The sequence below is a fragment of the Pinus tabuliformis genome, chromosome X (genome assembly GCF_031772625.1).
Source record: "Pinus tabuliformis cultivar Carrire ecotype Pingquan chromosome X, CPIR1, whole genome shotgun sequence".
NCBI classification, from domain to species: domain Eukaryota; kingdom Viridiplantae; phylum Streptophyta; class Pinopsida; order Pinales; family Pinaceae; genus Pinus; species Pinus tabuliformis.
Window position 1 is genome coordinate 1404702233 of NC_142308.1, and position 16941 is coordinate 1404719173.

Here is a 16941-nt window from a genome sequence, read left to right on the forward strand (position 1 = left end):
TGAATTAAAGAATCATGGGAGATCACGAGATGTACTATTATGTTAGATTGTTGGACAGATGGGAAAGGTGGGTCGATGCTGAATTTATTGATTAATAGTTACAAGGGGACAATGTTTATGAAATCTATGGATGCATATGCATATGTTAAAGATGCACAGTTATTATGTGAGTTATTGGATAACTTCATCCAAGAGATATTGTGTTGTTGCTTGCAAGTTACCCATGGAGAGGTATCAAAGCATACATTTGTTCTAACACTCATAAGGCAGTCCACAAGGAGCAAGGAATTGAACCGTCCTATTATCATACATTTTGCAACTAGCTTCATTTATCTTCAATCTCTCTGCAATTCAATATTGGAGTTGCAGAGGATGTTTCTCTCAGATGAGTGGAACGCTTATGTCTATAACACCAAAGTGGATGGGCAAGACATAGCCCAACTTGTGAGACATAATGAGAGATTTTGGATGGAAGTGGAGGAGTTGTGCGCTACCTGTGAACCTTTAGCAAAGGTTTTTGGCTTGGTTGATGGTGAGAAGCCAACAATGGGCTACTTATATGAGGCCATGAAAAGGGCCAAGGAAATTATCCATCAATACTATGACACCATGGGGAAAGAGGGATTCACTAGATGAGATGACATATGGGGCGTGATTGATGAGCAATGCAATAAGACTCCATCGTTTGATTCATGCAGCAAGTCTCCACCTCAACCTTGCATTTTCTTATGCATGTGGATTTAGGTTTGATATAGAGGTTATGGATGGATTTTAGAAATGTATTCAGTGGATGGTGTTTGTTAGTTTTTGTAGCATCGGATGTGTTCTAGCCACGAAATTTTGTGAAGGGGCTAGAATACATGAGACCTCCAAAACCCAGACATTGTTTCTGGAAATTAAACCTAGAAATGACTTAATTAGATTATTAACCAGTTTTTAAATATTCCCTAAGTCTAAACTTAGGGAATATGGTTAATTAATTAAGTCAAGGCGAGAAACATCTACAAACTCACACAAATTGATCCGGAGATGATCCTAACCATCGATTATGTTTTAATCTTGGTCGTTGGTGCTCCAACAGAGGATTATAAAAGGAGGTCAGTGTGGTGATGGAGAAATCACTGGAGACACTTGAGCAGTTCGATTTCTTGGCAGATTGGTTTCCAGAGTAGCAGCAATCAGTTGTCGGAGAGAGCAAGAGATCAAAGCAGTGAGTGAGGGACAGAGACAGTGAGAATGGAGGAGGCATTCCAGATCCAGCGAGTTCATTTGCAAAGAGGCAGAAGAGCCACAAAGAGGCTAACGTTGGGGCAGCGCAGCAGCTTCTAGAGGCAAGTTCGATTTGCTTAGGGGAAGAGATGTCTTTAGTTCCATATGTCGGGAAGGAGTCTTAGAGTGTTGGAGAAGCATCTTTCCATTCAATAGAAGGCAAAACGGCTTCATCATAGAACAGTCAGAGGCTAGACATCTAGCAGGCTATGCAGAGCAGCGCAGAGGCTAGCGTAGAGGGTCAGAGGGTCGAGTTTCTGAAGACAAGTTGTGCTGGGAGATTGCCTGTGGAGTGAGGAAAATTCCTTACTAGATTTTTGCCAGTATTTTTGTATGTAGGATTGCCAGATTACGGCATCCAGTTGGACTCAAAATTTCTCACAACTGCATAATAATAAAACCCTCAACTACTGCACCAGTTTTTCCAAGGACTTCTGTCCAAAAATAATGGTGTTATTTTTATGTGTGTGCGCTAGCATTTCTTAGGTTCCAACGTTTTATTTTTCCGCAAAATTTTATTTGTGAAGGTTGTAGTGTATTTATTTTGATATTTGTCGTAGCAGATAAATTGTTAATTAATTGACAATTAGGAAAAATAATATTAGTTGTTGCAATAGGATTCTAGTTTTCAGATTTACAGTGTCGACTTCCGTTGAATGCAATAAGTTTTCCAAACGACTTGAGGTATATAAGTTGAATTCTACGACATTTGTGTATGATATGCCTATCCAAGACAGGACCGCTAGGATGCTAGGTAAGCCAAAAGTAAAATTCATGTCAATTTTTAAACTTTCAGATTTCAATGTATTTCCTTTCTATAACTATCTATGATTGTATTTGAAATTTTGATATTTGTTACTTAATGGAAAATTGAAATATAAGTCATTGTCTTTCCGTGGAAATTTGAATCCTTTCCATTTATTTGTTCTAGATGTTTGGTGGGAAAATTGTGGTAGAAGAGTCCCAGAGTTGCATACACTTTCCATTCAAGTGCTAAGTCAAACTTGCAGCGCTTTAGGATGTGAGTGCAATTGGAGCGTCTTTGAAAAGATACACTCCAAGAAGCGCACGAAATTCGAAATTTTCAAATTTAAATTTAAGTTTTGTTTATAAGTTCATTAATTTAATTTATGGCATATGCTCGTGGGACATCATCTTGATTCTTTTAATGATTAATAACAAAATGCCCCTCATGCAGGTTAGATGTCCATCGCCTCAATGACATGGTATATGTCTACTACAATCTCAGGCTATGGGTCAAGCAAATAAACAAAGTACCTAATACAAATGCCATTTCATTGGAAGCACTTTACACCAAGAGTCTGTTGAGGGTGATCAAGAAGGCTATCATGTAAGAGGCACCTAAGTGGTTGGAGCAAGAGGATGAGGAGGAGGAGGAGGAGAAGGATGCTCCACTTGCAGGAGAGACAAATTTGGAGCATGGGGATGATAATAAGAGCATGCCAAAGCCAATGCTACCACGACCACCTCCACATAGACTGCCAACTACGGGAAGAGGCAAAAGATATCACACTTCATCTTCCACATTTTCCCCCAAGAGTTTCAGCTTCCACTTCAAGCTCAGGATCAGCATATCCACTTGCTGCTTCTAGAGGATGAATGACACTGATGACCTTTGCCCGTAAAAGCGATGGAGGGATAATATCAAGATGCCTCATGAAGGATGAATGACACTGATGACCTTTTAGCGCATCATGATTAGTCTTGTAGGCTTATAATATCAAGATGCCTCATGATGATAAACTCATGAGATACACCTTTTTGTTTTGATGTGATTTTATTTTATCTTATTAAGATTTGTGACTTGATAGAATTAGATAAAATATCATATTTCAATATCGATGTTTGATGAATCACTTGACATCTTATACATTTTATATAGTAGTTTTATCTTCATACTTATGTGACAATGTTTTTGTTTGATATTTATCTTCATAACTTAATTAATTCTGATCAATTAGTCATATTCCTTAAGTTTAGACTTAGGAAATATTTAAAAACTGACTAATAATCTATTTAAGTCATTCCTAGGCAGAATTTCTAGAAACGATTTCTAGGTTTTGGAGATCTTATGCATTCTACCCTCTCCACAAAATTTCAAGGCTAGAACACATCCAATGCTACAAAAACTAGCACTCCCTCTTAGCGAGGAATGTGGTCTAGCGTTGCCTCTGCATCATCTCATGTTACGCTACTAATGTTTGGCTACTGCTACCCGCAAACTACTGCGCAACTTTGATATCTGTTGCATCTGTGTTGTTGTTTCCCTCGCTAAATTGCTGCCAACAATGCATCTGCACTGCAACTCCCTCTCCATCTGTTGTTACTACAACTGCAACAATTGTAACTAAGAAGCATCCTAAACACTGAATCAATTGTGATCAATATAATGCATTTGTCACCCGAGTCTCTAACTTCTGCTAGTATCTGCGTTGTCATTGAAGCATCTGCGTTGCTGCTGACTCCACAATATTGCCAACTCTACACTACACACCTCAGCATCTAACTGCAACTAGACTTCTGCATCTGTCACTTTGGCATCTGACTGCATCTACTATTAGTGATCCATCCTGCTACTGAAATTTGTGGGCCGCTATAGGAAGGTACTGATCCAAGAGGTGGACCTCCTCAAGAATCTTGTCCATCTGTAGCGCTCTGGGGCTACAACACCAAGTCACCCTACTTGACTCCTTGGGGTATGTCAGCGAACACAGGGAAGTCTTCCTCCAACCTGGAGGACAGCCTATCGATCTTTGTTGATGTTGCATGTTGGTCCTGCTTCTCCTCCTTTTCCTTCTTCTTGAGAGGATATTAGGTGTTATAGTGACCAAGCTCGCCACATCTGAAACACTTCACCTTTGACAGGTCCTTCTTCTTCTTTCGTTGCTCCCCCTGACCCTGACTGGGACCCTTTGATGCAAGAGCCACATTCTCCTCCTCCTTCGCCAGCTTCGATCTGTTGCTGCTGCCACTGATGGAGTTCTTCACTAGGTCTTGTCTAAACTCCTCCTATTGCAAATCGGCCCACATCATGTCCCACCTTGGCCAGGTTTCTCTGCCCAAAATGCTTTGGATGAATTCCTGCCACTCCTCTGAGATATTATTTACTCCCAATCACACTAGCTCTATAGGTTGAGGTGTTGCCCCAAAAGTTGACATCTAGTCCCAGATCTCTAGAATCCTGGTGAGGAAAGGATCTATGGTTCCCCTTTCTGCATCCTGGTGCATTTCAACTCCTCTTCTAAGTACATCTTTTGTTGCTCGGAAGTGCCCTGGTACAACATGGAAAGTGTATTCCACATCTCTTTGGTCGTTCCCTTTGCCGCTATGTGTGATACAACATGATCCCAAACACCATCAAGGATCAATCTCTTCGCCCTCTCCATTTCCTTTCTATATTTTTTTAGCTTATCTGCATCCGTGGGGATAGCTACCACTGAATCTATGAATGGTGTCAAGCCATATTCATCTAGAAGGAAGGACATCCTTGCCTTCCAGATGACATAGTTGGAAGCACTATCCAACCTGCCCTGATCTCATAGTCCGACAATGACCATCTCAGATAATGTCGAAAATTTCATCTTCCCTTCTGCTCGGCTGCCGCTAGGCTATTCGCACAACCTCCTGGAGTGAGAAAACACTGCTTACAACGATGGTTGATCTACAAGGGAATTTGAACTTCTTGAGACTAGAAGAGTATGTTCCACCATGGCTATTCTTATCTTGGATTCTCAGTCCTTAAAGAATATCGGTCCTCTACAACTACTCTTATCTTGGATGCCCTAACTCATCCTCAAAGAGCATCAAATGTCAGATGTTTACCCAATCCTCCATTCTGTCTTCCCAAGTGAAGACAAGAATGATGTGTCTATCTCTCCCTCTTAATTAGGGAGTCTATATCTATTCTAATGAAGGAATGTACCTAAGGTCCCTCTTGGCTTAGGAATTTGCCTCCAAGTTTCTACCAAGTTAGAAACTTGTTTCCAAGCTCCCTCTTAAGTAGGGACCTACAGCAGCTCTTTAGGAGGAGACGATGGGATAACCAACTACTTGAAGAACTCCTCCTCACAATGTCATGTACTTATTTTCTTTATTCAGGAGTCTTCATGTTTTGGGACTTCTTCATAGGGCACAGACCATCCATCACTTTTATCCATGAGTCAGTCATGTCATTATTCCTTTCATCGAAAAGTGATTCATCAGTTCCTATTTGGCCTTCCTTCATGCCATGTTTCCTTAAGGATCTTTCATCCTACTACATGGACATCAATGGTGGAAGATATCCATAGCTTTTCCCTTGGCAACCCTGCATAAGCCCATCCATATATCATTCAAAAATAAGGAATGAACATTAAATCAAAATTACCTTTGCGATGGTCTTTCATCATGTCATCTTCTAGTTTGCATCAACATCCTGCATACACATTGACACATCTCCAAAAGATATATATTGTCAAGGGTCTCTTTCTTTTTCAAACTTCATCAAAGTCTTCATATCTTTCATGGAGATATCATAGTCAAATCTCTTAGTCCTAGGATGTCTTTTTCCATAGCTGCATATTTCATGATCTCTTCCTTTCTTTCTTCACACATTTCCTTCCCAGGAACTTTCAAACAAAGTTCCTCCAATTATTGTCAACCGCCTCATATTTCATATGAGGACATATTATGTTGATTTCATCTAAACAATGTGTGACCCATGCTTTCCTGCATCTTTTCAAGGGAGGAAATCCTTTCTTTTGATCATGCTCTCGAGATAGAGCATTTATCTATGTTACCTGCAACCATATGACATGACTCTACAATATCGAATACAAGAATACATACCTCATTTTCCTTTAGGTCATCTAGACTTCCTTCAACAACTTCCTTGATTGAAAGAACTTCAATCCCTTGATCTGATCCACTTCTTTTGTCATCATATCATCATCCCATGAATTCCCATCAGATGGAATTCTTGATGAAACCCTTGCTTCCTTTTGATTGGTGAACCTTCCAATGAAGATTTCAATAGAGGATCTTGAGTATCCTCATCCAGCAAATGTTCCCTTTTATATTGATGTATGATGACCTTTGTGTTAGATGACTTTTTCTCCTTTTTCCCATAAGTGCCACTTATGCTTCTAATGAGGTTACCAAGAGCTATATCCTTCCATAGGTGACTGCCATAGACTTATTTTTCAGCTATTTTTCTCTATGATCACGAGCTCTTGCTTTTAATGCTTCCATGATGCCATGATGCATCCTATCATTTTCCTTGGTGATTCATGATAGCCATACTTACAACAAAAAACTCGAAAACATGAACTTGAAAAGAACTAGGTGAGGAAAAGACTATCTCAATCATAGTAGAGATCTCTTGCGTCCTCTTTCTTGGACATCTTTTCAACTTCCTCCACTTCTTCGGTGATATGGGCTTCTTCTCTACCTCTTTTGTTATTGTCCTTCTTGAGCTTAGGACAATCTCTTTTGTAATGCCCATATTCTTGACATCCATAACATTGAACCTTAGCCAGGTTCTTCTTCTTTTTCTGAGAACTAAATTTTCTAGACTTTCCTCCTCTTTGTTATAGTAGCATATGCTTGATTTTGCTCACTGAATCCTACATCAGTTTTTGCCTTCAGTCTGGTTTCTTCAATCTTGCATAGTGACCATAGATCATGGGAATGGAGTAGCTTCTTTCTTCCCATAAATACTTGAAGTAAAGTTACCCCACTCCTCTGGTAGCGCATTTAGTACTACAACGGTCATCTCCTTGTCAGACATTATTTCTCCTAGATTTTGAAGTTGATCCCTTATCTCAGATATCCTCATAAAGTATGAGGCTATTCCTTCTTCTTTTGATATCCTTAGCTTGTAGAGTTCTTGCCTTAGAGAGATAACTTCTCCTGCAGTGCTTACAGAAAACAACTTTGCCGATTTGACATATATTTCTTTTGAGGTTTCGAGTTTAGATACGTATGGAATGAGGGGATGCTTGATGGATTCAATGAAAGTCCTTTGAGCCCTCACTTCCCCTTTCATAAACTTTGCAAGTGCTTGTGCATCTTCTTTCATTGGTATGGTGATAGATCCTTTGACATTATCCATAACCTCATTTTCAATGAGATTCAAGTTTGTCCTCTTCTTCCATGCAAGATAGTTTGAAGCCCCAACCAATTTGTTGCTTTCCTTGCAAAAAGACATTTTGACAGATTCAAACATAAATATACTTACTTGAGAAGATGCTTCTTCCACTTGATGCCTCCTTGAATTTTGATGATGATATAGTTAATAGAGAGCTTCTCCTTGATGAAGATAGTTCTCTTCAAGAATGATCCTTGTCCCCACAAAGAAGGAGATCACTTTATATCCTTTGATGGTGATGTCCTTGTTGATGATGATCAATAATGACTTCTTGATGATGTCTTGACGCTTCTTGGATGATCTTCTTCAATGGTAAGGACCTTGCTTCAACGAGAGGAAATTTCCTTAGAACTTTTGAAGATGATGACAACATCCTTGATCTTGCTTCTCTAGGATGAATAGTCTTCAAGAAACTTGATTTATAAGTCCCTTCAACTTGAGTAGGGTCTTTGTGGTCTTTTGAGGATCCCAAGACTCCTTTCATTGTAGACTTCTTCTTCGATCTAGGGCTTTGACACTTCCTGACTTCACTTTGATATCCTTCGAGATTTGATCCTTGATTGCTTGTGTGTCTCTTGATGAGATGCCCTTCTTTGACTTAGTCACCTTAGCTCTAAAACCATGTTGAGAAATCTAGGGCATCAAGATTAGGCGATTTCTCTATAATGTTAATCGTTTGTGAATGTTTTTTACTTCTTTAGATTAGGATCTTCTCTTTACTTGATTATTATTATGTTCTTCTTCATCAAACAGCTACCAATGCATAAATAATAAAGAGACAAGAGACACGGAATGTAGGCGATCAACCAAGGCCAAAACCTCTCAACTTGAGAAGAAAACCCAAACGAATTCTTCTTCTTATAGAGACTTCAATTGACGAGTACCAAGAACAAGACCCTTGACCTATTCACCTCTCAAAGACTAAGTCACAAGGCTTCTTATCTTGACCTTTCCTTCCTTGAATCAATGATGGTCAAACAACTAACTTTCCTTTCCTTCTTGGCCACTCTTCAAATTTCAGCCTCCTGCAATTCTTGGCCTCTTTCAGAAGCCCTAGTTGCAGCACGTGGGAAGTGTCACTTCCTAGTTTGTGCCCTTGTTTCCTTCGCTTTAGATGTAGACTCCATTTTCTTCAACTCAGTTTCCTTCTTGACTTGTCTTCTCCCCTAATTCAGTTACCTGAGATGACTGCAATATTCTTAGCTTATCCTGCAGCAGATTTTGTCTCTCAACTTCACACGTGTGATAGTAAATAGCCCTAAAACAGATCCAAAATTGACTCAACTTCTAGTGCCTTCTTCTTCACTAGGATGGAGGCCTCCACTTGAAGACAAGAATTCCGGTCGAGGTGTGAGGATCCAGCTCCAAAACTTACATGAATGGGTATTTTTCAAACCAAATGTGTTTTCAACAAGTTAACCTTGTGCATGTTCAAATACATATACAAATACAATACGATACATAAAAAAATTACATATTTAAGAAAACCAAGTACAACCTAAACATGAGAGTTTAAATCTAAAATGTTACCAAATAGGACCCACACAGCCAAAATCAACAAGTATGACCGAAATACAACTGAGATAAGGTTAAAATATGACCTAAATACAACGAAGATAAGATTGAAATATGACCGAGGTATGGCCAAAATATGTTCGATATACGTTGACCATTATTTTGTATATATGACAAAATAGAGTTGTATATGTACAGGTCGTATATTCATATTTCAACTGAAAATATGGCTGTATATGGCAACTATGCTTTTAATATCTTTTTAGTTTAAACACAGCCGGTCTGAAAAACAACTAATGGTTTTGTTTCTCAGCAGATGGAAAATTCCTCAACTGATATGGAGACGTTTCCAAGCGAAGTAAATGCCTCCAATTAGGATGACTCCCAGGAAAAATTAGCACAGAATGGGGACATGAGGGGCCCATGAACCCTCCCTTTTCCTTTTTTCTCCTAAAATTCATAGCAAACGCCTCGCAACCCTTAGCACGTCGCATTTTTTAATTTGGAGTTTGCAACAGCAAGCTTTGAGAGCGCACAGCAGCAAGGAAAGCAGTGTTTTCTGCAGTTTTGAAGGAATAGAAGACTGTACTTTGGAAATTGGAAGCCACAGGAGAAGAAGGATTTCATCAATCCTTTGCTTGGGCGCAAGAAAAGCGGAAGTGTGTGTGTGCGCGCATCTCTGACATTTTCTATTTTTCTACAAGTGTTGAATTGGCTTCACTCTCCTCACGTGGGTAGCTAGTAAAAAGAGGCAATGGCAGTGACTGCGGAATCGGTGGAGGATGAAATGCTGGAGAAAGTCATGGTGTCGAAGGAAAGGCCAAAAGGTCTCCAGAAGTATGTGGAAAATTTTGGCATAACAGAGCATAATACAAATACCATAAAGCTTTTACCAAAAATATAATCCAATTTTATTGGTTTCACCCGTCACGTTATCCTTAATAGTTACGAAATTTCGTCCTAATGTGCAGTAGTGGATTTCATAATCAGCTCCGAGGATCCCTGTAGCAGGGCAATTCAATAGCTTTTTACAATTCTGACATAATGGCCCTTTGAACACTAGCTTGTAACTCAAGTGCCAGTGGCTTTCCTTCTTCAATAAAATGTGTTTATTTACAATGCCCCGGAAGACAAGTCTAAGTTCTTATGTTTTAAAGCAAAACTAGCCCGATTGCTGCCATATTTTCACAAACCCCGCAAATCTAAACCCCTAAAGACGCAAATATTGCTCCATGAAAGCTTTAAATTTTCAAAAAAGTAAAAAACAGTAAAGGTAAACGAACCATTAAAGCCGTTAACGGCTGCCTCGATAACATCCTTGGTATGGACTTCGTAAATGTCCGCATTCTTTGAGTTGTATCCAAAAACATGATCTGGAAAACATCATAACCCATAAATTCTTTAAACTGTGTGTCAAGATAAGCTTAAAACAAATTCAACATATCCTCCAAGTGGGGTTTAACCATGATATTTACCAAAGGTATAAGAATATCCGGAGATGGGCGTTCCAAGAGCATTGTGAAGCGAAATGCGGTTGTCCTCTACTCTCCAGTAGTTCCCTTTCACAACTTCCTGGTTTATCAGCGGTCGAACCCGGACCGCGACGTAAATCCTTTCCATTCCACACTGAATATATCTCAGCAGATTTTATAATATAACCTAGATCAGTGAAATATCGAACTTTTGAACCAAAATGAATGCAGAGTTCCAGAACAGGATCGGATCAGATGGGATCGATTTATTTGTTATGAAATGCCGTAAGAAAACTGAGCTGCGTTGTACGTCCTGTAACCCTAACCGAGGGCTTAATGTCTGTCGTAAGCGAGCATGGAAGGGGCAGTAGCAGAAGGAGGAAGATGAAGAGAATGGCTTCGATTTTGAAATCGTAAGCCAACCATACAAAAGCCCGCCTCAATTTCCACTCCCACTATTCAAACTTTACATCAGACTCTGTGTTCGCCGCATTCAAACTCTAACTTTAACAGCGTGTCGTGTCCCACCGTTAATTGATTTTTTTTATAATAATGAAAATGAGTCCCACCTATTGCACTTTATTTTTATTATTTTTATTTTAAATTTTGGATGTAATCATTTGTGAAGTTTGATAGCGATTTGGTGTCTAGTTTAATTATCACCTTAAAATTAGGAAAAAGACAATATTTTTTTGGATAAGTTCATGATGGGTGTCTTTATCTCACAATCTACATGTTCTTGTTAATTACATATGGCTTCCATCCCTTCGTTGTGGTCTTCACACTCCGGATTTTGATAACTTGTTAATTACATATGGCCTCCATCCCTTCGTTGTGGTCTTCACACCCGGCATTTTGATGATGTCCTAGTACATGCATATCCTCATAGTTCTCTCCACACTAATGTTGGTCCATGCCTAAGTTATGGTTGTTTCCTCCTACTCCAAAGCATATTTGCACTTTGGTTCCTTTTGGGCAATGCCACTACAATGTGGGTAGCTACCAGCTTTGAGTTTGATAGTGTTATAAATCACAACTCTTTTCTTTTCTTTTCTTTTCTTTTCTTTTTCTTTTTCTTTTTTTTTTCTTTTTTTTTATCTCCTTCCTTCTTTACGTGGGGCTCCTCTAGAGGAGAAGTTGGAGAAGGACCTTTTTCTATGTCTCTTTCGTATGTTATCTTGGCTCTTCTCAGCACTTTGGTTCTCTCTCTACCTTTATACAAGCTCTCTATATCGACTCTTTCATCTAAACGTGTTGCCTCTTCTCCATGAGTGGCTAAACTTATTCTCCCTCGCCCTTTCAGTTCTTGTTTCTTTTCCTCCTCCCTCTTTTCTCTTAGTCTCTCCCCCATTTATGTTCATGTCGAGATTAGGCTCCTCCTTTGGTCACCAAGACCATCATGATAAAAGTAAACAATGTTGTTCAAGAGCTTAATTGCGAGCCAAGATGTTTGCCACTGCTTATTGGGATAACAATCCTACATCCGCTCACAAGGATCACAAGGAAATTAACAATGTAAAGTAAAAGGTTTAGGTGCAACATCAAATTTATGTATGATGCAAATGTGGAAGAAGATGTGGGGCATTAGGTCCCCGACACAGGGAACACTCCTATCAGGGAAACCAAAAACTTCTAAACGATATATTTGTTATGGCGGATCAAAGCAACCATGGGTAAGGTGTTAGGTGAAAGAGTTGAAGCTTGGTAAGAATTTTGTCTCGTATTAATGAACTACAACTCCAAGTTTAGAAATTGAACACTAACTTTGTTCTCATGGCAAAGAAACTTGCTAATCTAAACTTCTTTGATTTTTAGGAGGATATTGCTAGTCCTAACCCCATATAGGTGGACTCTCCCACAATTTAAATATTTAGAATGCTAGCTTTTGTTTCTTTTTGGATGAATGGTAATCTCAAACTTTTTATATTGTATAATTGTGTTATTAATTTTAAATTACTCATATGACCTAAGGCAACATACATGTGTGTTTGGTTTTTTAATGACAAACCAATAATTATAAGGTAAATATTTTATAAATCTAATAAAAGCAATACAAATCTCTACCTAAATTAAATATATATATATTTTTAAATCAAAATTGAAAAAATTAAAAAAAATGATCGGGGTTGATGAATGGAGAAATGGTGGTGTCGGAGGGGCGGGGGGGCGGGCACCAACCACCCCACCGACTCCCAAAGCTCATAAAGAGGGGGGTAGTATGGTATGCCCCCCCCCCCTCCCGCACATCATATGTGTGTGCGAAGGTTCATGATTCTTCCTTGTTATTGGTCATTGATGCAGGTGTTTCAAGAGGTGGTTAGGTAGGCTTCAAGGTGGCCCTATACACATGGTTCTCAATTGCTATGAAGGCAGGCTCTTACCTTTGCTTGTTCCCTTAGGCATCTTAGTGGCTAGCAAGCATATGATAGTGAAATTTGGGACCCTAGTATTTGGGAAATTATGAATTCCCGACAACAGTTGAGCATAGAAGGAATGTGGTAGATGGTTCATATCTATGCAGCGGACCTATAATCGAACCCACCTCCTTTCACTCAGCTAGTCTATGAGGTAACTTGAAGTCTTTGGCAAGCCTAGTTTTCTATTCCTATTATAGAGTTTTTTTGGCTTAATTTTGGGTCTTGGCTCTTCACTAGCTCTATTCTGTGTTATAGCTTTGATGGTATGTCTAGTTTATTATATCTAGCTTTGTGTACTCTTTATTGATCGCAGTTATGTTTGTGTGGTCTAAAAGATAAGGCATAGGTTTCTTTCTATCCATTTAATCTATTCCTCCTTCAATGACCTGGCTTTAGCCTTGTTGGAGCGACATAGTCTGTATTGTGTCAATCGTAACTGTGGATAAGGGGTTTTCATCATTCTTTGTTTCCCCGGGACCACAGTAAGTCGCAATCTAGAGGTTATATAGGTGTCCATATTTTCCTGCAGAGGTTTTCTTCTATGGTGGCGCGGGAGGCTCTTCCCCTTGTGGCCTATGTGTGCGCTCCTGAAGCTTTGGTCTACTTGGTCCCTGAATTGCTATGCCATGCCATGTTAATGTGCTCGAGCTTTTTAGGGGGTTAGTGAGAGGGGACAATCAATCCAACCTCGCATGGAAGCTTTGGGCTAGGTAGAGGCGGTGGCCTTCCACCTAACAAATTCTCCTAGCCTTCAAGAGAACACCTGCGGCTTGGAGAACACTTGTTGCCAGCACAAACACCCCAAAACGCTTATGGAGTAGCTCCTCCAGGATAGGCATGATGACTGAAATGCAATTATCTCTTTCATTAATGACCTTCAAAGGAATCAGTGGCATATGTACGACAACTTGGCTCACCTTTAACGGAACTAATGGTGTATGCAAAAAATCCTAGAACATTTAGATGGCTGATTGGCCCATATGGAAAAGCATGTACATTGTGAATTCCAACCTCTATCGCCCTTGGTTCATGCTCGGAGAATCTTGCTACGTTAACTTCATCAAAATCCTAATGGCTCTTTGTTATGTCTTGATTTTGCTGGGTTTTTAGTTTTGCGTTCCCCTATGATTATGGACTGCAAACTCCATTTGACATGGTGTTATCATTTTTTGAAATTTTTTACTAGCCAACAAATCTAGTAAAAGTAAGGCTACTAAAATTTTAGAAAACAATGGACAACAATGTAATATTTTTACATGGATGAAAATCTTAAATTAAAATAAATAAATAAAATATATATATACACACACACACAAAAATGGTTACTTTAGATTATAAAACACGAATTGCAGTGCCACAATCATTTACATAAGAATTGGCAAAACTTGCTTCAGTATTATCAGTCGCTTCTATATTCCAATACAACCACAGTGAGACTTTCTTGCCTCGACGGGCCCTGTGAGCTAAAATTTCACTTTGATATTTCCCTTATGACCTACAAAATTGTCCCAAAAGAAATATATATTTGCAATACATAAAAGAACATAGTTAATCAGGCTTTGATGGACCAACTTCCTCGCTGATGACTTCTTTCCCTTTACTCATCCTTGCACCAGTTGCGCCATCAGCAAAGGTCCTTTGTTTCTCACTAGGATCAGGGTATGACATTCCAACTATAATCTCGTAGACTTTTGCAAATAGGTTGCCGCAAACAAGCTTAGAATTACTAGAGAGGAGGTCAACCTCCAACTTAATTATCTACCAATCTACCCCTGCCTCCATACTTTCTAACCTGGCATCAATGTGCTCCGCATTGGATGCCTTGTCCCGCTCCAACATCTCAACTCTACATGTGAGGAGTTACATCCTCCCCATGAATAATTTGAACAAAAATTTTGTAGCCTTCTTCCACCATTCTAGCTCAGCCTCCAATCACCGCCATCTCGTCGACGCCATCACCAGACCTTTCAATAAGATACAATTATAGGAAAAACATTATGAAGGGAGGAATAGAGATGCCCCTATATGTGGCGGAGCCGACAAAAATAGGTCATCAACTTCCCAACACCGTCGATTCCTCTCCTTTGCCACCATTAATGCCTACAATTCATCATTCCTCATGCCAATTGAGAATTTGTCTTGCCTAGGGTGTCACATTAACAATCCTTTCAGCCAATTTGCTATGGCGCAAGTTGAAAATTGCATCCATCTATTCATCATTAATACTGGTGAATGAAATGTTGTCATTCTGGGGATAGAATTTACCCAATTGTCTAAAGTTTGTCTGCAAGGAATTTGGGAGGTGATGAAGATCTTGTCAAGGTACATGTGTTCCCAGTCTTTGTCCAAGTGGATGCTTAATACATCCCTCTACTCACCTGGCTGTCAAAGCCATCATTGATGGCCCAGATCTCCATATTTGTATTCATTTTACGATGGAATGGGAGCAAATCCCTTGTCTCTTCTATTTAATTCAAGGTTGCCTACCCCTAATTATGTTCCCCGGTTTTCTAGTTCGTCAGCCTCGTAGTTTAGTTAGCGTAGTGCATGAAATAGGGAAAAGAATTCATTTTTTTAATTGGAGATTAATCCTTTACACCACTGCAGAGCTCAAGAGATTTGTTACATGATTGGAATTTGAGAACATTGTGATCACTAGCATAGAATCCCCAAGAACAATAATTTCCTTGATGCCATGATTTTGGGCAATATCCAAACCTTTCCACAGTGCTGTAAATTTTGCTTTATTATTGGTGGTTGAACCTAATCCCAGGAGTATCTGATTGCATCTTGTTCATTAGGGCAGTATATCACCCCTTCCACTCCTGCAGCCCACACACACACAAAAGATGTATTGCCCTAATGAATAAGATTCAATCAGACATGCTTGCCATTAGGTTCAGCCACCAATAATAAGGCATATATATAATTATAAATTTAAAAATACATTTAGAAACAAAATAAAATTTAAAAGTTTTACCATAATGAAAGTTCACCTTTTTTCCCCGATCAGGGTGTCAACTGGATAGATATGGTCCCACCATTTCTCGTCTTTTGTTAGGAAGGTCTTGATAAGGTAATCCACCACCCTCCACATGCCCGAGGCACATAGAGCGATGGCCTCGTGCATATCTCCAATTAATGTCAATCCAGAAGGTGGCAACATGATAAGAGGGGTGAAGGTTTTTTGCCTTTTTGCTAGTAAGGTTGGTAAGTTTCCTGCTTGCAAAACTTCTTTGAATTCTATCTGGTCTGAGTAACACTCCGGCTTGGGGGAGGCGTCCTTCGTGGTCCTTCACCGGGCGTCAGTCTACTTACAGTCAGTTCAGGCCACCTTTTGCAGGTATGTTTTCAATCTCAAACCTTGTTTCCCTGCTCCCATGGCTAGTTATTTATTTCTCCTGGTATCCGGGAAGAATGGTTATTTCTTGAATTTGATGGTTTGGAAGGAGCACTATCGGGAATCTTATACAACAATTGCAGCATTGTATGAGGGCTCCTTTATTTTTTGTACTCCTGTGTTTGTGTATTATGGAATTTTGTTGTCGCGTATGGACATTTGTTGCACGGGGCCTTCACCGGGGGCAATACCATACCACGTGCATTCATATTGGGGGATATATATTGAGGAAAAATGGCATAATATATTGAGCATATAATAGGGGGTAAAGGGTTTTTATATTGGCAGGTATAAAAAATGTTAATGAAAAAATGAATACCTACAATATCTAGTGAAATTAGGGGTTTTTTAAATTGGAAAGGTGTATTCGGTTCGTATTGGTAGGGGATTAAATAATGTGATTTTAGAGGTATTTTCTGATATGTAGTCAAATTAGGGGTATTGTTTAGTATGCCACGAAATCACGTGATATGTGAGAGGTTCATTTAGTGAAGCCCTCGTGATTTGTTGGGCAAAGCCAATGTGTCGTTTCTGGTCTTCTTCTTGTTTTTTCCCCTGACGCAATGGATTTGGTTCTCCTCTGAATGTTTGTGGTTTAGGCCCTGAGTCTTCAGGGTTCTGGTATGTGTACGACCTGGTTCAAACTTATGCCCTCAGCCATTCATGGCAGGGTTGGACTCATGTTTCTTGGCTCTAGGATTATTTTTATTTTTGGTTTGC

General features: G+C 39.4%; 1 protein-coding gene across 1 annotated transcript in view; it reads right to left on the reverse strand.

Moving 5' to 3' along the window:
• Positions 1 to 10908, reverse strand: part of LOC149145273 (kinesin-like protein KIN-7N) — a 178707-nt gene extending 167799 nt beyond the window's left edge. Inside the window, exons 1-2 of the mRNA XM_089447508.1 lie at positions 10408 to 10908; positions 10216 to 10305 (exon numbers count right to left, since the gene is read on the reverse strand). Of these exons, the coding sequence (XP_089303634.1) occupies positions 10216 to 10305; positions 10408 to 10552 (235 nt within the window). The 5' untranslated portion in view covers positions 10553 to 10908. The remainder of the gene's footprint in view (positions 1 to 10215; positions 10306 to 10407) is intronic.
• Positions 10909 to 16941: the final 6033 nt, after the last annotated feature.